The sequence below is a fragment of the Pomacea canaliculata genome, linkage group LG4, assembly GCF_003073045.1.
Source record: "Pomacea canaliculata isolate SZHN2017 linkage group LG4, ASM307304v1, whole genome shotgun sequence".
NCBI classification, from domain to species: Eukaryota; Metazoa; Mollusca; class Gastropoda; order Architaenioglossa; family Ampullariidae; genus Pomacea; species Pomacea canaliculata.
Window position 1 is genome coordinate 3,414,316 of NC_037593.1, and position 23,266 is coordinate 3,437,581.

Genomic DNA, 23,266 nt, shown 5'->3' on the forward strand with positions numbered 1-23,266 from the left:
GGGTGGATCCCTAAGGGTCATTTGAATCCGTGACCCAGTCAACAGACGATTCAGGAAACCCCACTGCACGTGATGCACGAGTACGGGTCGCACCCCGTGCAATGTCCACTTACACTTTGTCGGAAAGATGAGGACCTTCATGCAAAACGCGCTACCTCTCGGGTACTTCGGATTCGCTGTTCACCCCAGACATCGACAAGTAGTAGGACCTTGACTGTGATCCACGATCTCGTAAGAGTCGAGGACGAGACGGGAAGGCACCGATGCTGCAATGTTTTGTTTAATAGCGGGTGGGTATTATTTCTTGTGACGGGGGTATTATTTTCGCTAGAACTGCGTGTCAGGTTCTTCTCGCCAAATGCGAGCACCAAAGACTTCCTGGCCGTTTTGATCGACGCGTACAAGTTCCAAACTGTGTGTTTTAGAGGTAGGATGCCATGATTAATTCCTTTTACAGACCTCAGTGAATACTCCTGAACAAAGCAGTGCAAGCAGACTGTGTTGGTGCCAACGCTCTCTAGAAAAAACAGTTTCGTCCCAACACCCTTGTAAAAGTTTAATTCACATGAGTTTTAAATGAATGTCCAGATAATAAAAGAGGGATCTTTAATAGCCTCCCTAAACCCCAGGAATTTCGCACCAAACCTGCAAGTGAGTGGAACATCTTGTGGCGTATCAAACACCTACATCATGACAGAAAGAAATGAGGACCATGTTAGTTGCATAAAATTGTTTACTCTTCTTTGGTGATCATTAAACACTCCCACATACGTACATACACACTTGACAACACTGTGAAATCACCGATTAACCGCCCTATTAACGTACCACACCACTACATCTTCTAGGATGCATGCCACAAGTGTCAAAACGCTGCTACCACGGACGTACATCACAGAAGTGACACAAGTCCGCGCTGCTACTAATACAACTATCATTGCAGACAAGATTCACTGCAAATCAGAAAAGGCCAGGTATCCACTGAAATTTGACAAACATGGTAGCCCTCCATTCAAAATTACATGAGGGCAGGCTGGCAAACTGGCAAGAATAACCATGAAGTATTTCGCTTTTATTAACTGCATCTTCTTACTACGTGTGGCATTTTTACCTTCAGTGGAACCTTCTGCTATTACAGAACAAAAGGAGAACTCAAATTGTTATATATATATTTCTATATAATAAAAATCTAGTCTATTAATGATATAAAAGTGTCCAAAAGCCTAATACAACTGGCAAGTTCTCGGTCACCTTCCAAAACTACTGTACAGTTTTATTTGCTTGTCCTACCTAGCAAAAACTGAAAAATGAAGACAACAGGACGGTTGAGATAAATTCCATCCAGTATCTAGCTTTCTTTAAAAATACAAATACAAGCACTACTGTTACAGCGTCAAACCAACCACTTTCTACTCTATTGCTTCTACCCACTGAAATACATTAAATAATATCATGCTTACAGAGTGTTCTAAGTTTTGAAAAAGAGAATAAAAACATCAAATTTACAACTGTTCAGAGTCAACAAAAATTTAAAAATGATTCAACTGCTTCTACAAGCAGCTCTTTTTTTCGATGACCTCTTCATCTCTGACATGGCCATGGCTCCACAAATCATCTTCACACTAAACTACAGATATGTAAAATGAGAACAGCCACAAACAAAGGCAAAGGACAAGTGCAGCTGTTAAAAGGCAAGGAGTGTTTCTAGATTGTGGGGCTTAAGGTATGAAACTGGCAGCAAAGAAACGGGAATGAAAGATATCACTCCCCTCACAATGAGCTTCCAGACAATGAGCAATTCTCAAAGGTAAAACAGTCCGCAATATCTATGCTAATTCATCACAGCGTGTCCCTGACAAAGCTCGGATTTCTGCTTATAAAGGGTACAAAAATAAGTATGGACAAATAAGAAACGGGAATGAAAAATTTAAAAACTTCTTAAAGCATAGAATTTAAAACAAAGGCCTGCTGTATGATTTCTTCAGCGCCTAAATAACCTCGCACTGACACCTTGTGAGAAAAAAAAAAAATATGTGTTCAAGTCCTCATCTCATTTTTAAAAAAGCCACTAGAAAATTCAACTTAGCAAAGCTCTATGTTTTTAATATTAAAGAAAACTCTGCACAAAGCTGTGATTAATATTTTTTTAATATTTAAAGTTTCAACATTATGGAATGGCTGCAACTTTCTGATTAGATTCTTACCTATGTTGCCAGTAGCATCATCAAATACATCTGGTCCTTACTGGTGTTGCCGGTACCATTACCATGGAATCTGGTGATAGTTCTACACTTTCCTTTCGCTACTTTTCACCAAAAATTATTTCAAGGTGAGAAATTTCAACTATACCCAACAACTATTTGGTTTCGCAAAAAAAAAAAAATTTTAGCTCAATCCCAATTTTACATCAAGATCTAACCAAAACTTTCTTTTTTTCATCAGTGTCATTATAAGAAAAAAAAAAGTTTTCATTTGTATCATACAAATCAATCACTGGCATCTTTTTGTCTTCCTGATAATGTTCAGTGATCTATACTCGTGAGTGCCTCCTTAGGTAGACAGACACTCATTTACAGCAACTCGGGGGGCACCTACTATGAGTGTCTGGCTTCATCAGAGTTCATTTTTGTGTCAGTGACATTTTACGATACTACAACATATTATGCTTTGTATACTTTTGTGCTTTTTCACAGTATTTCATGGTACCTGACAAGTGAAAGGACAAATTCAAGCCATCTCACTGGATATCTCAAACCTCTACCACATCAGCGACTTGATTATACATATCCAAACAAGCTTATAATGAGCATTATGTAATAAGCACTGGAGACAGCAATAACAAATTGATTATTTTACATGTTGTTTACATGATATGACGAGTAAAAAAAAAAAACAGGGAAAAGCCAGCCGATGCTTTAGAAAGACGAAATAGGATTGGTGATGAATATAGTGATGGCTGTAGATGCAATGTTTAGAAGAAATCAAGGTATCTAGGTTATGACTAGTAATTATTAATTTTTAAAAATAATGTCTGAAAAAGGTGGTGTCTATTTCTGTAAACAGACAAGCACCAAACAGATGTGGACAAAATTGAAGGTCTGTAAGAAAACAACAGAGGAAAACCCAAACCCAACTGACAAGGTCATAAATAAAAGGTATTTTCCCATCACTGCAAAACAAGACATACACAATGATTCATGAACAAATGGAATTGTCTCACATGTTTCTGTAGCTTACAAATTTTCCAAGCACATCTAAAACATGCTGCTTCAAGATTACAATTTAGACAATATTTAGCTTTGTTAAGAAGCAAGATAACAATTTTGTGATGCTGTCTATAATCTGGAGAGAGAAAATTATCTCAATTGGAATGTTTAATTCTTCTGCATGACTCTAATAAATAGATACATGCATTCGGACAGCAGAGCAGAGAAAGAGGTACAAGTCACCTTGACAGTTGTAATTAGTTTTAATTACTTTAAACATTGAAGCCTATCTGTTGCTCATATTTGCAAGCACAACATAATTGCAAAGGAGGAGTTGATCACATCAGGAGATATGTAAACATGTTCTAGTTTTAAGACAGTTCATTCTGTCGCATGCTCAAACGTGTACAGTCTGCAGCTATCCATACTAATGAAATTTAGTTGGCTTAGAACCAAAAACTTCAGAGGATTTTAAAATGCAGCCCTTGTGATGGGCCAGAACAAGACAATGTGCTGTGAATAAATGTAGCACATTACTGCCTGTGAGAATGTGAGCAACCACATGCCAGCCTTTCTTTTTCTATTAACCTTATGCATGCCCATTAAAAACTGCGTCTTCTGCATAATTCTGTTTTCACTTTATACACAGAAGCAACCGTCACCTAATAAGCAGTAGACACCTTGTCGCTTTGTTGTCTTAATGCAAGAAAGTATGCAAAGTTCTGAAAGCTACAAAAAACAAAAGAAGAAAAAAGACTGGTGAAGGTTCCAAGTCATTGCAAAACTCTCAACTTATAAATATTAGGGACACTATGTAAGTAAAATATTCCAGTTATACTTCTGAAACTATTAATTGGTCTAACAACGAAATATCCAAAATAAAACTCTGTATTAAACAAAACAATAAGGGAAGCCAATACAAGCACTCTAGACCATTCAAGAACATACATCTTCCATCTTCATAAACAACACTTCTAAATAATAACACAGCAACACTTTCTTCAGTCTCTTCCGTTCCTTGGAAAACTTGCATTAGAATGAACTTGGCAAATGACACAGAAATCTCATTCTCTAGCAGACATTGTGATCAGCCACACAGCTTTCAAGAACAGCCTTAATTTGGTGTACAAGGTTTTTCTTTCACTTTCTCTCACCTTCCTCATCACTCACTTTCCAATAATCTTCACATGACCTCAAGTTTAACATTACAATGTAAACTATGTACATCAAATGTCACTAAATGACTTTGCACAAGTGTGTCAGCAATACAAAAATATTCATTTAATGGCACTTGCCTTTGCTACTTAACATTTATCAACTTGTGCTGACTCTCACAAGCCTGGCAACCTTCATTTGATGGCAGTTACAGCTGTCGCTGCAAGACATTATTTTAGAATATAAAAGCTCCAGATGCATACAATTATCAGGTCAAGTAGTACAAGCTGTAGTTATGCCTGCGCACAAATCTCATTATGCCAACTACTGCATTCATTAGAATAAATAATGCAATCAAAAATGAAAGCTTGGCACTATTTTTTTTTCCAAAGATTTTAAAAAACTTGATCTATTTTTTCCAGTTTGAGTGAGACAGTGGATATATCCAAAACAAAGAAAAACCACTAACTGTTCTTTACCTCCTGCAAATTTTTCCATTGAAAAGATCACAGGTAGTTCTGCTGATGGGAAATATGCTTTACTTGCCCCACAAATGACAAATGCTGGCAAATAATTTCTGATTCAAGTGTGCACCTTAAATTGTATCAATGAAAATATATGCACATTTGCACATGTACTCACACCATCACAACACTGTGATGTTTGCTGTTGACATTTTCAGAAACTGCTAATATTGTAGCATCATACAATATTGTAACAAAGAACAAAAGATCACAGAGGCTTGAAGATTACTCATCTGAATTTGTTAAGCTGCTGTTTTGGAATTATTTAAACATGAAAATTTGTTTCTTGAAGACATCTGTACCCTATATCTTAATTTAAGTTTCTAAGAAAAACAGTTTTTTCATCCTCAAATTGCACATCATTTTTATATTCATTGAAACTAAACATCACAGAAATAATGTCATGCACTCCCCAAAGTAGATATATCTCAAATATTCACTCATGCATCGATATGAAAAGACACACCTGTTCATACTTCACATATGACAGCACACACACACACACACAGGAAGAGAGCAGAATCGGAATATCTGCTGGGGCATGAAATGTTTTTTTATCAGCATGAAACATCAGTGTAATAACAAACAATGATAACTATAACAGTTTCGTCTTCATATATAGATGTCTGATTGGTTGGTCACTCGGGCCATTACACATGTGATGTCATCAGGTTTTCCACCTGCACCAGGAAAACAATACTTTAATGCAAGAAAGCTCTTAGAAAGTCACTAAAGCAAGAAAAATAAGAAAATAGAAATTTTTAAAAAAAAAGATTTTTTTTAAATATATCAAATGTAATATTATCTGTGCTATAATTAGAGTAAGTTTGGATACTTTGTTACTCATTCTCCTGCAGAGCTGCAGTAGGACATTAAGAAGCTGCAGTTTACAAAGGGTCCATCACTTTTAACAGCATTCTGTTTTACACCTAGCAACCCTAATTTCATATCAGGTTTTCCTGTGGATGGCCACCACTCTAGCTTTAATGGCAGAATGTGAGGAAACCTGCCAAATGATTAATGCTCTGGTCAAATGAGAATGACACTTGTATTAACATTAATGCCCCCAACCACCAACTAATCCCCTTTTCTAACCCATAGCAACAATCTAGGCTTCCCATGGGGAAAAAAAATAGAAACTACAATAAATAAAGCAGGGACTGCAGAGAGTGGAAATCTGTGGGCGGATGGGGGAAAAAATGTCAGAAGAGCCGAATGTTAATCTTGCAGTTCAGAAGGGGCTGGATGAGGTGTGATAAAACAAACTGAGGTGAGAGCATGCATTTAGGAACAAGCATCTCCCCTGTTGCTCAACCACAGGGAACAAGTTTTGGCACCTCAGCCACTGATCCTTGCCAAAATGCATTAAGCAATGCTCACAAAAAAAATGTCAAAGGCACACAGCCTCCTGCAAAGTATTTCTGCCCTCTATGCACTACAGCCATCCCTCCCCAAGAAGAAAGAAGTACTCTGCTCTGAATAAATGCCTCATCAAATGGATAGATGAGTCATATTTTTCCACTCTTTATCCTCTCAAACATGCGCAAGAAACCCATGATATTCAGAGAGATGAAAGTTACACTTACACAAAACTATGAGGTGAAATTTTTGTACACAAACAAGAGCTTAAAAATACAAACAGGAAAGTGACATAAATGCGATGTAAATATAAACAGGAAAGGTAGATCAATCAATTAAAATAGCTAAAATAGCAAAATGGAAAAGCTCTTTATAATAAGTGATGATCTGTTAAAATGCAGTTCAAGCATCTAAAGCGATAATGTAGTAAGCGTGCAGCATTAGAAAAAGGTCCAAGTACTTGCAGTCATATGAAAAAACAGCACATGCACACACAATTCCCAAGACACCATGACCAAAACTGAAACAGAACAGACCTGACAGCTGAATGCCAACATCTACAGCAGAAAGGGCAAAAGGAGACATGTAGTCAGGATCAAAGGACAGCTGGTACGCCTTCTCTGCTATGGTTAAGGCAGTCTTCTGCACACTTTCTTCCCGATTGTCCTAGCAACAAAAGAGTGTCAGCTTTATCATGTGAATATCATTTGTGCCAGTGCACTGCCCTCTTTCACATTTCTTGACATGTTTAATGAAAGAGGTTGGTCTTGAAAAAGATTTGTTTTTAGAAACAAGTTTGCAAACAAAGTTTAAGGATCAGCACAAACATTGCATGCTTACACTAAACATAAGGCAACAAATCAAACATTTAGGTATGTAGTCTGACCCAAATTTATGCCAAAATAATTTATTTAAAGTTATATATAACATTGCTGAAAGTAAAAACTTACAACCAAAATTAACAACCTATTAGGAAATTTTCTAATTTTTTTAAACAGCTCTGAGGACAGCATTTTATTCCTTCTCCCATGAAATTCTGCACCTGAATCACAACCACGTGACCTGACATACATACTCTTTCATAATACAAAACATTAAAAATGGATTTGTAAGGGCTTTCCTGCCTGTAAGGGCTTTCCTGCCTGTAAACCTGTATATTACATCATCATTTTCACACTAACTTGAGAGGCAAACATTTAAGGAGGATATAAAGAAAGTCAAAGAGTTAAGACCCAGTATTACCTTCAGCTGTGCAGAAACATAGCCGAGAATCATATCCTCACTGAGATTGTCAAAAAGACCATCTGTTCCAAGGATAATCACATCACCATCTTCAACTTCAAATGATGAGCTTTCAGCAACCTCAGGACTGGAAATAAACAGCAGAAGTAATCAAAACAGAAAATTGGATTTTACATAAGCATTTTACACCTGCATTTCTTTATTAAAATTTCAGAAAACAAAGCTAGGAAGTAAAAAAATACACCTTTCATATTTCTTGACCTACATTCTTTTTTTAATAAACACATCAGAAAACTGAACAATTATTGCACAAAATAAATATAAATAATAGTGCATGACCTGTTGCTCCTAATTCCCAAGTGGGTTAATACAACCATTAATATGCATTCATCAGATATTATTCTTGAGTTTTTATATATTCAGGCCAACAAATCTAAATTTAAAAAAGTTATCTACTTTGAAAATAAAAATTCTATTTGATTTATCAGATGTGATGTTGTTTTCTCTTAACCCAGGCATAACCTCAAGCCTAAACTATAGTCACCCACACACACTCATGGAGATACAGCAAAAAACTCTACTAATCCAATAACACCAAGCAACAAAATTTTGTAATAACTTGAACCTGTATGTGGATTTTTCTCACCAGCAATGTGCTCTTTATCACTAGACCCCTGTTCTATCTTAAGCAGTTAACCTAGCCAAGGAAAAAGGTGAACACATAAGCAACACCATCTTGTTGCATTTTATAAGGAGCTTGGTCTACCTTATCTACTGATGCAGATTGGTTATAATTCCTGGCACCAACCAGTTTACCAAATCATATTCCTGATATGGCTGGAAAATATCATTAGATTTGAGTTCGCAGCAACTAGTTTATGGATACAGCTGTCCTTTACATGTTGAACTGTACAAACATCTTTCCAGCATCAGGTCATGGAAACAAGGAGTGACAAATTATTGCGGCCCTATGCTCCTCGAGGAGTAACAAGGACTAAACTAAACTACTAAACTAGGAGTGACAAATCAACTCATCAGGGATGGTTGGGTAGGCAATACCACATAAAGGAACAGCATTCTGCATGAATGCCACTTTATGAATGCTCTAGTCAACAAACTGTTTAAAAGCCACAGAACACACCCAGGTTCTGGGTGAGTGATTTTCAATATTATGAATTGTGATTCAGTTGCTAGAAAATGTAGAACGCATGAGAAATGTTTCTTGTGTTGATGTGTCGAAGCATGCTCCAAATCTTTACCTAGTGATTATTTAAAGTCAATTTTCTAAAAAAAACAAAACAAAACACACCACTTCCTATAGGTAAAACAGCTGATTTCTGCTAAATGTGATACTTAAAACTAATTCAAAATGATAGTTTTGAGACATGGTTATTTTTGTATAATTTTTTTTTTACAAATAGCCAAAATGTGACCACTAATGGAGACTACCACAATGAATCAATTTTTCAGCTCACCAACAAAATATTTTTTGACTTCCCAGATGGTAATGGTTAATACCCCCTCCTCCTCCCAGTTCCTAACCCTCACCTCTTCCACCCTTACCCAATCCGACTACTATGCTACCATCATCTCAACCTCCTAACCATCCCCCCTCCCCTGCCCTAATGCAATCCCACCTCTATACTACCCTCATGTAGCTCCTTGTTTTTTAGTAAACAATCCAAACATGCGTAGAGTAAAGAGTTAACACTAACCTGTCACTAAGCACAAGACCTTGCTGACTGGGAGGGGCAACAGCCAGCTGGAAAGGAGTGTTGAAGTAATGCTGCTGCTCCAGGGAGCGATGGACTACTTCTCCATCTCTAATAATTAGAAACCCACTGTCCCCTAGATTGGCTGTGTAGATAGTGCGCTCTTCTCGGTGTAAAGAGACTATACATGCTGTGCTGCTTCCTAGCAGGAAAAAAAGATATTTATTTCTGTGTGTTATGTGCATGTGTAACAGGATCTTGTGGGCTAAACTTGGTGCAGGCACAAAGACATATACACATCAGCACATACAAAGATGTCATGTCATATAAAGGTCATCACTGTTGCTTTCCTGATTAATTACAGAAAAAAGAGTATGTTTTCTACTTCTTCTGTTCCTTCTTTCTAAGACACTTACACATGTGGTGTAAACATATCTTCTAAACACTTTACATGGTAATTAATGTGTTCCTAATATTATATAAATATATATTTATAAACTATCGCAATCAGTGCTGATATCAGAAGGTGAAATAACTGATGTCTACCTTTCGTCTGATAAAGAATACTAATGGCATGCTGCAACCTTTCAAGTTTATGAGGGCAAAGCTCAAAGTGAAAGCATGTTTTAACTGACCTAGCAAAGGGTCCTTATGTTGCTGAAGTTCTTCATAGCTGGCTGCGATGATTGAGGCAGGGGCTTGTGGCCTGAAGTGCCCCTCCTCCACAAGACGCTGACATGTGGCCATCAGTTGTCGTGGAAATGCAGAAGGATCAATGCCATAATTACGCCATCCTCCCACACCATCTGCCACACCTGCATAGCCACAGGTCAAAGAACAATGTTAGCAAGTAGTGCAAAATTAAAGCAATGTGTGATCTTTTCAATTGCTTTTACTAACGACATCACATATTTATTCTTATTTGGTCACATTTCAGGACATTTGCAAAAAGATGGACAGTGGTATAACTTAAAAAGGCTAAAATTTCAAGGGGCTTATTTATTCCATAGAAACTAATAAGTTGTTAACATTTCTCACACATACATACACATAGAGAGAAGGAAGTCAGTTTATTTTGATATGTTATGCTTAACAAGTGCTTTATTTATTACTATTATTTACATGCACATGCTGATAGGATTCAAGATATAATTCTTCAAATATTCATTTTATGGTGAGTGCATGTACATTCTGCATTCAATTGACTCAATATAGCTGAACTGAATATCTATGTTGTTTATTGGGTCCCCTCCCCTCCATTTTCATATGTGCCTGATTAGAAATGAGTGAACTAAATATCACTGCATTAGAGTAAGTCAAGCGTTGTTTTTTTTTTTAACTTTAACAATACAATGGTGTAACTGTGATAATACATCACAAAAACTCACCGAATCCTTGACACTTTGCTGTTTTATTATTTTATGTGAAGCTGGATGCGGTTTAATACATTAAGTGTTTGATTTAAGTCAACTCCTTAGGCTGGTTATCATGGTTTATAAATGATAACAATTATTGTTAGAGTTAGAGATCTAAGAGCAAACACGATCTAACACTGTAACGCTGATTTGTGGGTACAACTGAACACTGACAAATGTTTACCGTATCGGACTTTTCTGGTAATATTGTCTTCAAACTACACCTTAATTTCGTCAATCCCCCCTTCCCCGCTATAAAAAGACTTGTTTTCACAAAAAGCGAAAAAGCACGAATCAAAAATTTCGATGGGTTTTCCCAACCCACACACTGATACAGACCCTACAGCATCACACAGTTCACACCCTCATTTTTGACAGTTGGTAACATAAACATTATAACCGTCATTTCATCATTCGATGAACGAATCTTAAAAGCAATAATGCAGAAATCCAAATGTATGATGAAGTAGACCACAGACAGTAAAACCTTTTTTTTTTTCGATCACGTGTGACAAAAATAAAGAGAGCTGCCACTGTATCACTCGTACCCGACAGATAACTGGCATATATATAAATAAGAGCCTGAATATTTACCTATCACATCAGCAACTTTGTTTCTGGCGATAAAGTACGCATCGTCACCAAACGTCCACTTTTTCAGCACTGAGTTCTTGGCAACGGACTTGGAAAACCCATAGGAGCCAGTTACTAAATGCAAGGGTTGTTTGTCGCGTGCTCCTGGTCTAAGCTGAAATTCATTGTGTATTCCGGCGACGATGGCACGGGCTACAAGCCTCCCATACAAAGCGACTGATTGCATGACAATGTCACAAACGATTTAATCTTTTTTCCCTCACATTTCCATCTCTGATCGAAAACAAACCTCTGCCTCACAGAGAGCACAACCGCATGACTTTCAGCTGGCGAGCACCATCTTTGTCTCCTTTCTGACGTCACTTGACCTTAAAAATGTAAAGGGAAGTAAATGCGTCTGACTTGTAGAGCAATGCATTACTTCCCTTTAATACTTTCCAAAAATTGGTTCAACATATCAAAAAAAAAAAAAGAAAGTAACAGACCTAGATTTTCAGGTCATTTATAAACATATACAAATATTACACTTCCTCAAATTTCATGTTTTTTAAATTAATGATCTACCAATCTCCTAGACTAATTCGGTATTATGGTTGATATTTAGTTGCTGAAGATTTGTTCTCTCCTTATGCAGAGTACCAAAGCATGATTAAGCCTTAGACAACTTATATAAAGACAGCACCTTGGAAACAGCTTTCATAGTACTAAGTATTGTTTCTTTATAAATAATATAGATTAAATATAAATTTAGATGCAATACTCAGTTTCATTTTTATTTTCCAATTAAAAGAACAAATTTGTTAATATTTCTCTTACGGAAAACTAAAGCGGACATCACCCCTAAAGAAGCTGATTAAATTCAGTCTGAAAATGGTACTGAATGCAAGGGAGTTCAATCCAACCCACAAAATGTTCTTCAGAAATAACACCAAAATACCTTTCTACTGTATTCTGCTAGGATCACTCTGACTAGGTTATGGAAATGGCCAGGAAATAAAAACAATCTCAAATTACTTATTCAGATCACTCTAGAATCAGTTCCATACAAAAATCTGAGCTGTTTACTTAACTCTATGTGAGCATCCATTAACCAGAATGCACACACATTGTTGCTAGACTTGCTTGACAGCAGCAGGTCTTTTATGCAATTTCTCTGATGGCTCCTAATGTCTTAAAAACCCTAAATATAAATGAGGCAGTTCTAAAGTTCTTCTGCTAGCTTGGCACAAATTTTTAAAGGTTGCAATGTGATTCTAGTGTTTTAAGAATTGCCACACAACCTCCACAACATGTACATTTTTTTAAAAAACAAAAGTCTCAGACTATACATTAGCTAGCTTCTAAACTAAAAAAGACTTCAGTTAATAATACATGAACTACTACTACTACTTAATTCTTATACTGCACCAGGTTCTAGATCTAGTTTGTAATTAGACTCTACCCCCACTGCACAAATAATATTAACATCTGCAATCTATGGCAATTAATAGATATCAACTGAAGACTTGTAAAATGATATTTTTTCTTTTAGAAAAAGCAGTAAAGATTAAACAGCAGCAACTTGAGCACCATCTGTTTCAAGGCATTAACTTTCAGCACTCCCATTAAAAGGCTCATTAAAGGCATATGGATATAATAAAGAATAAATTAACAATTGTGAATAATGAATTAGCAGTATTTGTATTTTTATGTTTCATTCTATATGCAGCCGAGTACAAGATTTTGCATTCATTTTATCTTATAAACAACAAAACTGATCTCAGGAAAAGCATTTTAATTCATGTCTTTTCTCTTTCAACTTCGTTTTGCATGAATGATCTTCTACCACTAACATGCATTTTACAAATTTATGCCCTTGAAATAATTACATTTTCAAATGAACATGTGTATGTACACATATTTACATTAATGCCAGTGCCTTCTTAGCGTAAGGTTACTTAAGCCCTGTACTCCAAAACGTCCACCACGCACAAAAATAATTCTACTGGCACATGTACCACAAGTATTCTGTTGCAATTTCACACAAGTCCGTTTTTCCCCCACCCCAACTGCCCACCCACTTCTTTTTCTTCATTTCTCTCTGCTCAGCCAGAACCAAAATGTCTGATTTCTACACATGTTTGCACAGCCACATTCACACACATACCCAGAAGCAACATTCACCCCAGCACACATTCTCAAATCCACATCAATACACATCATCATGAAGAACGGTGGTGCAATATGTATCGTCCTTTTTGCAGCTGTGATATGTAGATTCTGATTTTACCATTATCTGTGGCTCTACGAACCAGTATCTGTAAATGGTGAAAAATAAATGTCAAAAATGGTAGACTTGAAAGAAAGCCTAGACCTTGTAATAATGCATCAACCTTATTAAATTTACATTAAAGATTTATGAAATTTAAGACTTAATGTGTTTTTGCAGCAATACAAATACAACTGCCATTTTATTTTCAAGATTTCTTAATGAACATGCAAACATTAAAGTTAAATGACGGGAAAATGTGCTCTGTGTAAATATAAAAACACAACTGGTTAGAGACAATGAAATATTAGAACAAACTGTCAGCTTACTTCTTGTGCACTAATGTTAATAATCGAACCCATCACTTTGCCACCTTCTTTAGACTCAAGCATAATAGGCTGGTTCCTGGTAAACCTGAAACAATTTTAAAATTACAGTGGAAACAGTGCTGTGACTATACATAAAATTGGATATAATACCAGAACACAATGTTAGTTTCACAAGGAACAATTTAGCCCAATCATGCAATTAACTATAGACAATAGCTGTAAAAAATGGGCTTAGGGCAAAATTTTCAAATGGCTTGCACATTTCAGTAAAGAAGCTATTTAAAAACTTGGCGGTCATGGATTTCTGTGTTTAATTGCATGACTTATAAGTTTTTTTTACATTATACTACTGTTGCCATTTGTACTTACCATCGCTTATCATAGTAGAGTTTTCCATCCTCAATCTTCACATCTAAGTTCATATCAACAACAGGAGTAGGCACAGGAGGGAGCTTTTTGGCTAAAGGCTTTCCACTGACTTTGTTTAGGATGCGCATATCTTCAGCAATCTCAGCTTCGTCTAGAGCGAAGTTCAAAGTTGGTAAAATGGAGTCAAGGTCATAAATTTTGGATAATGTTTATATTTGTGAATTTAACTACTTTCCTACAGTGTTTAATCATTTATTGACTCAAATACAAAGCATATATAACAGTAATTGAATTTATGAAGTGCATTTCCCAATGCGGATGTGATCTCAATGTGATGCACATGAAAGACTACAAATGAACCAGTAGTCACCCATTGCCAGCTAAACAGATAACACCACGGCAAGTATGAACTAAGTGCATGGATGAAGATGAAGAACTGAGGAGTAAGCCTAAAACATTTGAATATGCAAAATATTTTTTTAAGTGATTGGTTCTGATGCTGGATTTGAAAGCTTCAATTGTAGACACAGTTGGATAAAAAAAAGGAGGTGCAGAGAATTCAAATTGTGGGGTCTGAGAAGAAAAAGAAGGATCTGGCAAAATGATTCCATAGAAACTGCTTAATCCGTACATGAAACTTCAGGGCAGAGAGTGATAAACTTAGTCCACTTGGGACAGTAATTGCAAAATCTCCTTTATCCACCCAGCAATTGGTTATGCTTGTGAGAAGGTAAATGACAGTGAAACAAGACTTGGCCTCTGGCTTCTATATATCATGCCTCAGGCACAGTAAGCCCCTGATGTTAAATCTGTAGCCTCTGGGCTATATGTACATCCTTTACTTACATGGCAAAAGAGCTGTTAAACTGTTTACATATGAGCTACAATCTCGAAAACAACAAATGTAGATATATTTTCAAAAGATTTATAGATTAAATGTACACACATCCACACACAGAGAGAACACGATGAATAGCTGTAATATGCAAGGATATCAGGTGATGGCTTTCTGCGTTTCTCTGGCATCGGCATAGGATCATTTGGTCGTCGTCTAAGTTTTCTGGTCATTATTGGTTTCATCTCCATAAAATCTGCACGAGAAAAAATACCTGTCAAAAGGACCATAAAAAAAACAGCATTATTGTGGTTCATCAATGCAGCACTCATATAAATATATAACATTTGCTTGCTATTACAAAAACATATTTTATAATTTACACAATAAGAATAAATCTGCTTTTTAAAATGCTTATCTCTGCAAATTGTCATATATCAAGAGAGGAAAAAATTGCATTTTCTTCACATGCACTTGAATATTTTTATGCATAGAATAAAGAAAAAAAAATTTCTTTAATGAACAGGTGAGTTCAGGATGGAGTAAACACAAAACAAAACAGTAATATTGCAGACAATTGAGAAAACCTGTTGAACCATAAAGAGAAAGAAAATAAAGGGAAATATGAAAAGACACAACATTTTCATACCTCCATTGTTGAGATCCATTGTCTGACGTTCTGTCTCAATGTTCCCCTTCTTCTCCTTCAGCTCCATGACCAAGGTTTCCTTCAGCTCAACTTTTTTCTCCTGCCAAATTATAACAATCATAAAATATATAAACTGGAAATGACAAACAAGTGTCAATGCATAAATGACAATGTGGGTTAATGAGGCATGAAATACATGACCTTTTTTCTTTCCAATCATTTAAGTATGCTACAAAACCCATAAAGCATTAGGCCTAAATGGAGGGTAATAATAATAATAATGATAATAATAAATGCAAAATTTGTAAAGCGCATACTCACACTCCAAAGAAGTATACTCTTAACGCTTAAGTACAAGAACGAAACAGACAGCATATGAGGGACAGGAAAATAAATAACATATGATATAAAAGAATTAACAACCATACTAAACGAAGAATAAAATCAAATACAGAAAATACAAAGAGGAGCCAAATAACAAGAACAAACAAACAGCTATGATAGAACAGGATAACCAGATATGCAAAACTTTTATTTGTATTTCAGACAGTTGTAAAGTCATAAATTAAAATAAGAAAATGAAACTTTCTTAATATATTCTCCATAAGCATGTTGCTAATGCTTCATAAGCTGTCAGATTTATGGATTTATGGTCAAGCCATATTTTCTCTCACTTATCTATTTTTCAGTCGAGGAAACCAAAAGTAACAATTTAGAAAAAGGTGTACCTCAAATTCTTTTACAGACTCTTTCTTTTCCTTGTGATAGTCTCTCTCCACCACCTCTAGCTTAAAAGGAAGAAATTTAATTTGAATTAAAGTATAAAGAAATATTTAAGCAGGATAACTACTCATATAGCATAAAAATATTTTTAAATCTGCCCATAGCATTAGATTCATCTTTATAAGCAAGCATTGTCACGCAAAGCAGTTTACACCATCTATGGGAACAGACTCTACTTTATTCAACTATATGGCATTACTCATAGTATAGTACCTCAATGTCTCGCCACAACTCATTCAGTCGAAGTCGCTCTTTGTATTGTTGATCAATTTTTTTAAGCCGCTTGATGTATTCTGGCAATGTGCCCTCTTGTAATGCTTGCAACTGTTTTTTGAGCTGTGCCAACTTGTCCTGGTACATCCTTAATTGTGCAAAGCAACAGATGCAGTTTCAACTAACAAATAAAATCACAATGGCTGACAGGAAGACAAAAACGGTTTTGATTGATAGGTGATCTTGATATAACATATGCCTATTGTTACTTTACAAAAAAATTCTAAAACAATTATGATCAGAAAGACTCCATGCACTCCTATAAACAACCACAAAATGGTGAGAAAAATTTGTGTTCAGATGTCATTAATGTTGACCTCATTTGAACTCTTCATGTTATTAATGAAGGAACATTGCTTAGGATACTTTTTTGAACACTTCCAATCTAAGAAACCTTCACCTCATGATAATTATGATTTATCTCATGCACAAGCTGACTCACACAGGAAAAGCAAAATATGGCAATACTCTAAAATAAATGAAATAATAATTTGACAGTTATGGTCACTTACATTAGATATGGATAGTAAGATAGCGGTAATAAGATAATATGTTGTGTGGCCAGAGTTTGAAAATGGGATCTTTAAAATTTTAAACACTTATCATAGAACTCATAATTATATGCAAACTGAAATTTTTTAAAGAAATGACAAGTTTACAAAAGATCAAACTTTATGAATGCATCAATTATTAAACATTATTTTTTCCATTAAAAAAAAATCAAAACCATATAGCTATAAGGGTCACAAAATGCCCCTTACTGCTCTTTTATTTCTGTGCGATTGCCAGTCTGGGTTTTCTCCTCTGTCTCACTTGCATCTTCTGTGTCTGAAATGAAAAATTCAGGCATGTACACATGACAGTCTCAAATGTGAAAATAGTAACCTTAGGATGTCGCTATTCCTTTTTCACATGGATGTGAGCGTGTATGTGAGTTATTGTTCACACGTGTAAACTTGTGAGTGCATGGTGAACAGTTTCCAGTCATTGCTTATATTGATTAGCACGATAAGTGAGCTGACAAGACTCATAGATCCAGTAACATAATTAAGTTTTAAGTGAAAACCTACCTTCGTCAGACACATTTCCATCTAAGTCCCGGTCATCGTCAAAATCAGAAGCACTATTATAATCAAATTCGTCATTATCAAAATCGTAATCATTGAAATGTTTTGGTGATGATGTGTAACTCGACATTCTATATAGACCTAACCGGACTTAGTTTCGCCGGACTGCGTGCCGAATCTAATTTCGTTTGCTTGTATCCCGATGAATGTAAACTTCCCGCAGGAATCAACTTCCGGTAACAACGCATGCGCGCGCAGACGGAAAAAGGGAAGTGGAGCGCTGACGTGTACGCATGCGTATAGTGAGCATCAGTCGACATGGCAGCGCAGACGTTTCAACAGGAGTACATGCAAATGCCCCCAGTTACTCGGGCATACACAACAGCTTGTGTGTTAACGACCCTAGCCGTAGTAAGTATTAACCAACGCTGACTATTTCATGTCTGATTAGGCATACTCCATGATCTGGATGTTTGTGGCCATGATGCATGCTGTAGCAGACGATGAAAATGGCATCGAGTATTGCGTTTAGTATTACATGTATTTTGTTTTCACTTATCGTGAATCAAGAATGGCTTACCATTCATTCATTGTTTATTGGTACACTGAAAGATGGAGAGTTTATACTATTTACGGATTTAATCGGTATGATTATTATCCCTTTTGTATTATAGCCCTACTGTGTAATAGTGATCGAGTCGATCGGGAAAAAAACTTTTCACAAAGAAACAATTAGTTCTGGAAGTCAAAATGCGAAGTATAACGAGCGTGGCATCATGAGCATAGATTAGTGAATTATTAAGAGTCTTGGACAAATCAAATCATCAAAAATCTTAGCTTAATGAAATGGATGAGAAGCTATATACATCATTATAAATAATTTGTATATGAATTTAAACAGCGCCTTGAACTGTTTTACGGAATTAGTGAGCTATACAACTTTCCTGGTATTAGTACAACCTCCTGTTCAGGCAGCAGCTGTTGAGTATTTGACGTATCAGGGAAAGTAAAAGTGGCAGGATTATGCTCAGAGAATTATCATATGCCATGCCCTAGACAGGGTGAAAAAGTTACTGGCCCTGTGGCCATAAGGATATATAATTATGAGACACAGCTGTGTGTTGGAAATCATATAAGATATCAGCTTAATTGAGCTCGCCTCTGTGCAGATAATTGTGCTTTCTAAATTCAGTTACTAATTATGTATATTAATTTCATCAGATTCCCTTTGCCAGGCAGTTATCTTTTAAAAAAATGAACAAAAATAATTACCTGAGTATTAAAGTCTAATTGTCTGATTTTAGATATATTTTTGTTTTGTTTGTTTTTATTTCAGCAACTTGACATCATCACACCATTTCAAATTTACTTTAATCCAGAACTTATATTTCGTCATTACCAGGTGAGTTTTGTATCATAATTATCATCATCAGTCCCTTAATTTTAGTCCTGATTGTTCAATTAGTCATATGAACATCTTACAATAATATTACCACCAACTCTTACCAGCTTTCATGATTCTCAAACCTTTTTTGAGTTGCAGAGACCATTTTTTTAAAAGTGCCAAATGAATAGATACTTTAATTTTAATTGTCATATTTTATGAGATCCCCTTAACTTTATCATGGTGTAACATAATATTGTCATAAAGTAATATTATTTTAAATGGAAGAGAACAACTTGTGTTGAAAAGAAACCACAAATTCGGTTGTACTGTGGCTGTGAATACAGAGATGTTGAGTAATATGTGTCTCTCTCTCCCGAGTAAAAATATGACAAGTAGCCTTTACTCACTCTGACCATATGCTGGTATGTTTTTACAAAGGTAAGAAAAAAAAAAACAACCTTAAGAAAGTAAATGTTATATGAATCGTTTGAAAGAAGTATTTAAGTGTGTTCAGCATTTTTTAAATAAAATTTGAAATAAAAGCCAGTATATGGGGTACCCAGTCTCCAGACAGCCAGTTAGCTATGAACTTGCACATTGGCATATGTTTTATATAGAAATACACACTCACTCACTCCTCTCCACACTCTGCTTAGTACAAAAGCAGCTACTATTATTATAGCTATTTACATGCATAATGTACACATGATTATGAGCATGTATGTATATGAGGGGTGGGAGGATTATGTTTAAATGCATTCATAATAATATGCATTAGTGAAAGTATGTTTATGCATGAACATGCTTTTTGCAGGTATGGCGATTGGTAACCAACTTCCTGTATTTTGGGCCCATAGGTTTCAACTTTCTGTTCAACATGATCTTTGCCTACAGATACTGCCGAATGCTAGAGGAAGGCTCTTTTCGTGGTCGGACAGCAGATTTCTTTTTTATGTTTGTCTTTGGTGGATGTTTAATGATCGTATCCTTGGTGTTATCTTAGATTAATTTTATACTTAGCAGCAAAAATAAGATACTATGGTAATTCTTGCATGAGAGAGAAAAGATATGTCTGTGCTTTGGTTGTTATTTGAGAGGATGAGATAACCTTAATGTCATGCACAAACCCGTTTATGCTGCCGCTTGCTGTCACAGTGGTATTCATTGTGTTCAAGGAGCCTTAAAATAGAATCATTGAAGTTTGAATGATGTATGCATTCAGTAGTTTCTGTGGAGTTATGTTTTGACATATACTAATATTCTAAACAAATTTCAGGGGTTAGTGTCTTGCACTCAACTTTAATCAGTTATTAAAAGAATACTTTGCACCCTACTTGATCTTAGCATGTAGACAAGAAAAGATAAGTTTTATGGATTATGCTTGAACACCTTAACCACGAATATAGCTGCTGGCTCTGTTTGTGAACTTGGTGTTCCTAGGCAGTGCATTTACAATCATGCTAGTCTACATTTGGAGTCGACGAAATCCATATGTGCGGATGAATTTCTTTGGACTCATGACTTTCCAGGCACCTTACCTACCGTGGGTTTTGTTAGGATTTTCTCTTCTGTTGGGTAATTCCATCATTGTAGACCTTATGGGTGAGTAGTATCCTCCGTTCAATAATTTGATCATATGGACAATTTCCTGAAAATAATTTCAGTGATTGATCTTAGCCTTGTGAATGAGTAATTTTGCTTGTATTTGACTGATTAATAGTTATCGTTTGGTTGAACTATCTTTCTTCTGTATTTTTAGCTTTGCATGTTTGGTGGTTGTTTAACACCATTTCAGCAGCAAAGGCCATATGGAAAAATCTGTTCATTATTATGTGGGGGATCACATATTCCCTAGTATTGCAAGGATATTTTACAATTATTTATACTTGTAGTTTCTTTATGCAAAGATAGCACTGAAGGATGCATGTCAGATCATTTTATTTCTTTTCTTTTCTTTTTTTTATAGTGGTTTGGATTAAATTTAAATTATCTGGAGAATAGTAAGATGATTTGATGCTGAATCCACTTAACAACTTTGGTGGCAGACTTTGTACATAAATCCTTCCGTGGTAGAAGACATTCATCCCTTTCTTTCAACAGGTATTGCTATTGGGCACATATACTACTTCTTTGAGGATGTGTTTCCACAGCAGCCAGGAGGCTTTAGAGTTCTAAAAACACCAGCATTTTTGTAAGTCACATTTACTGGTGTTACTTGTGTAATAATGTAGTCCAAGACAATGTACTTTCTGTGTTCGCTTTCATGAAGAATCTATGTTTAGGACAGATGGAATCTCTTTCATGACTGAGGAAGGAGGATCATTATTGTACAGTTTTTCCCCTTTAAAATTAAGACAGCAGATAGTTTTACCTGAAGTTGCCATGAAGCGGCTAGCCTAGTTGTTAGAGCAGCAGCTTCTTAACTCGGAAGCACACAGTCCCCAGTTTGATGCTAATATGACGCAGTATACTTACCTCCATTTGACCTCACTGTAGGTTGAATATTTGAGTCCATAGAAGGTTGTGGAAGATAAAGTAGGTAGCAGAAGGGAGGAAATTGGTACCACCCTTATTTTTAAAAAAAAAAAAGCTAACCCCAAGATAAGTGCAGTCTCTTACTCCTTACGCCTCATTGGGACTACCCCTATCTTTACTCCCCAGCACAACTACCTTTATGTTTACTTCCAAATGGGACTACCTTCATCTTTAGACATCAGGACTGCCTTTATCTTTAGTAGAAAACCTAGAAGTTTGTAGAGTGCAAAAAATTTCCTGCACAAAATACTGTCAGCATGTTCTGTTTGAAGAAAACTGTATTATTGAATACAAATGCTAATCCTGTTGTACCTTTTGTTTTACTGCAGGAAGTACTTATTTGATAGTCATGGAGATCCAGATTACAATCCACTACCAGAAGATCGGCCTGGAGGCTTTGCTTGGGGTCAGGGTCAACAGCTGGGAAGAGAAGAACCCCAAAACTGAAAGGTCTCACTACTGATTCTGCTGGCTGAATACTCTATTCTCTGCCTGCGAAATACTTCGTGAAATCTCTCGACAGCTATTACGTTGCACTTAAAAGTCTTTTCCCGCTGTTGAATGTACGACAGTAATTTTCTTCTTACTATACTGACCCTATTGAACTGCACAATATTGACTCACTTGCTGGGGTTTGATAAGTTTGGTCTGGAATTAAAATATTACATTTTCTTAATATTGATTTTGACAGAGAAAGATATTGGAGTGAGAACATTCATGCAATATATGTGTTTATGATTGTGTACAGCTGCATCTATGCATCATTTAATTTGGCTGCATGAAAAAGACCAATTAGTGCTGCAAGTTGATGTGAAGGAAAGAAAGAGCAAAACTGCAAGTTATGTTACAGTTTTGGGTTGCAGTGGCAGTGGTTACCTGCTGGCATTTCTTGTGTTTCTGTTGACTGTCCCTGCCATTTGCCCAGGACTTGGCACACTTTGGGCAAGTCAAAGGTTTTAAAAGTATATTGCTGTATGTGGTCTTCTGTATTTTGGAAACATACAAGAAGAAAATATGCTTATTTTTTAAACATTCAGCTGGAAAGATATTTATAGTTGATTGCATTTAAAGTGCATGGTGAGCGATGAATGTGTATGTACGTGTGGGGGGTGGGGGGTTGAGGAAATGTGTGTGTACATTAGTACCAAGTTCTTCAAATGGCTGTAATAAGACAATAAAGTTCATCTTAATGATGAACAGTGATTTTAGAAAACAACCTGCTTTTGTTGTTCTTCAAGGTTAAGTTTTACTGAAATCACTAGTAGAAAAACTTTTCAGTACAGACAAAAATGGGAGTGCAAACAGTGCTGAAAAATAAATTCACAAAAATCAAAGAGGTGTTGAGCAGATGACATTGCTAAGTCATGATTTGATATACACAAATCCCAGTGTTTACAAGAAAAAGCAGTTTTCTATGTACAGAGGGAAAAAATATATAGATATGTGACAAAAAGACTGTTCTGATGGGAAGCGTTGAAAGTTCATCTAAGGGCAACAACTGGCTTCAGAGTCAAGTAGAATATGAAAGCATCTTGTGGGACGGAATGAGTGTAGCTTGATAAGGACTCTGGTGGAGTATGAAAG

General features: G+C 36.0%; 3 protein-coding genes across 5 annotated transcripts; 1 reads left to right on the plus strand and 2 right to left on the minus strand.

Moving 5' to 3' along the window:
- Nucleotides 1-715: 715 nt before the first annotated feature.
- On the minus strand, nt 716-11,576 carry LOC112561144 (protein phosphatase PTC7 homolog). Its single transcript, XM_025233434.1, has 6 exons — nt 11,208-11,576; nt 9,834-10,013; nt 9,202-9,400; nt 7,487-7,613; nt 6,781-6,910; nt 716-5,565 (listed from the first exon to the last, which is right to left on the minus strand). Exons 1-6 carry the CDS (start codon nt 11,431-11,433, stop codon nt 5,498-5,500), a joined length of 930 nt encoding a protein of 309 aa, XP_025089219.1. The 5' UTR covers nt 11,434-11,576; the 3' UTR covers nt 716-5,497.
- A 1,388-nt stretch (nt 11,577-12,964) lies between these two features.
- On the minus strand, nt 12,965-18,007 carry LOC112561143 (sin3 histone deacetylase corepressor complex component SDS3-like). Of its 3 annotated transcripts, none has more exons than XM_025233432.1 (9): nt 17,764-18,006; nt 17,455-17,521; nt 16,634-16,781; nt 16,366-16,425; nt 15,638-15,737; nt 15,149-15,244; nt 14,154-14,325; nt 13,785-13,869; nt 12,965-13,504 (listed from the first exon to the last, which is right to left on the minus strand). In XM_025233432.1, exons 1-9 carry the CDS (start codon nt 17,888-17,890, stop codon nt 13,409-13,411), a joined length of 951 nt encoding a protein of 316 aa, XP_025089217.1. In that variant the 5' UTR covers nt 17,891-18,006; the 3' UTR covers nt 12,965-13,408. The 3 variants fall into 3 exon arrangements, with proteins under 3 accessions (XP_025089217.1, XP_025089216.1, XP_025089218.1); XM_025233431.1 differs by having other exon boundaries at nt 15,149-15,262; nt 17,764-18,005; XM_025233433.1 differs by lacking the exons at nt 12,965-13,504; nt 13,785-13,869 and having other exon boundaries at nt 14,150-14,325; nt 15,149-15,262; nt 17,764-18,007.
- Nucleotides 18,008-18,014: 7 nt separating this feature from the next.
- Nucleotides 18,015-22,895, plus strand: LOC112561146 (derlin-2-like). Its single transcript, XM_025233435.1, has 6 exons — nt 18,015-18,171; nt 19,097-19,162; nt 19,962-20,129; nt 20,554-20,749; nt 21,248-21,338; nt 22,012-22,895. Exons 1-6 carry the CDS (start codon nt 18,079-18,081, stop codon nt 22,127-22,129), a joined length of 732 nt encoding a protein of 243 aa, XP_025089220.1. The 5' UTR covers nt 18,015-18,078; the 3' UTR covers nt 22,130-22,895.
- The last annotated feature ends 371 nt before the right edge of the window (nt 22,896-23,266 follow it).

Excerpts from the sequence above, each read along its gene's own strand:
- LOC112561144 (XM_025233434.1), bottom strand. The coding sequence starts at position 11,433 with ATGCAATCAGTCGCTTTGTATGGGAGGCTTGTAGCCCGTGCCATCGTC. Across the intron at positions 10,014-11,207 it reads CAAAGTTGCTGATGTGATAG|GTGTGGCAGATGGTGTGGGA; the intron begins GTAAATATTCAG and ends GTGGCTATGCAG. Across the intron at positions 9,401-9,833 it reads ACATAAGGACCCTTTGCTAG|GAAGCAGCACAGCATGTATA; the intron begins GTCAGTTAAAAC and ends TTTTCCTGCTAG.
- LOC112561143 (XM_025233431.1), bottom strand. The coding sequence starts at position 17,890 with ATGTCGAGTTACACATCATCACCAAAACATTTCAATGATTACGATTTT. Across the intron at positions 15,738-16,365 it reads AGTCTGTAAAAGAATTTGAG|GAGAAAAAAGTTGAGCTGAA; the intron begins GTACACCTTTTT and ends ATAATTTGGCAG. Across the intron at positions 14,326-15,148 it reads ACGCAGAAAGCCATCACCTG|CAACTTTGAACTTCGCTCTA; the intron begins ATATCCTTGCAT and ends ACTCCATTTTAC.
- LOC112561146 (XM_025233435.1), top strand. The coding sequence starts at position 18,079 with ATGGCAGCGCAGACGTTTCAACAGGAGTACATGCAAATGCCCCCAGTT. Across the intron at positions 19,163-19,961 it reads TTATATTTCGTCATTACCAG|GTATGGCGATTGGTAACCAA; the intron begins GTGAGTTTTGTA and ends TGCTTTTTGCAG. Across the intron at positions 20,750-21,247 it reads CATCATTGTAGACCTTATGG|GTATTGCTATTGGGCACATA; the intron begins GTGAGTAGTATC and ends TTCTTTCAACAG.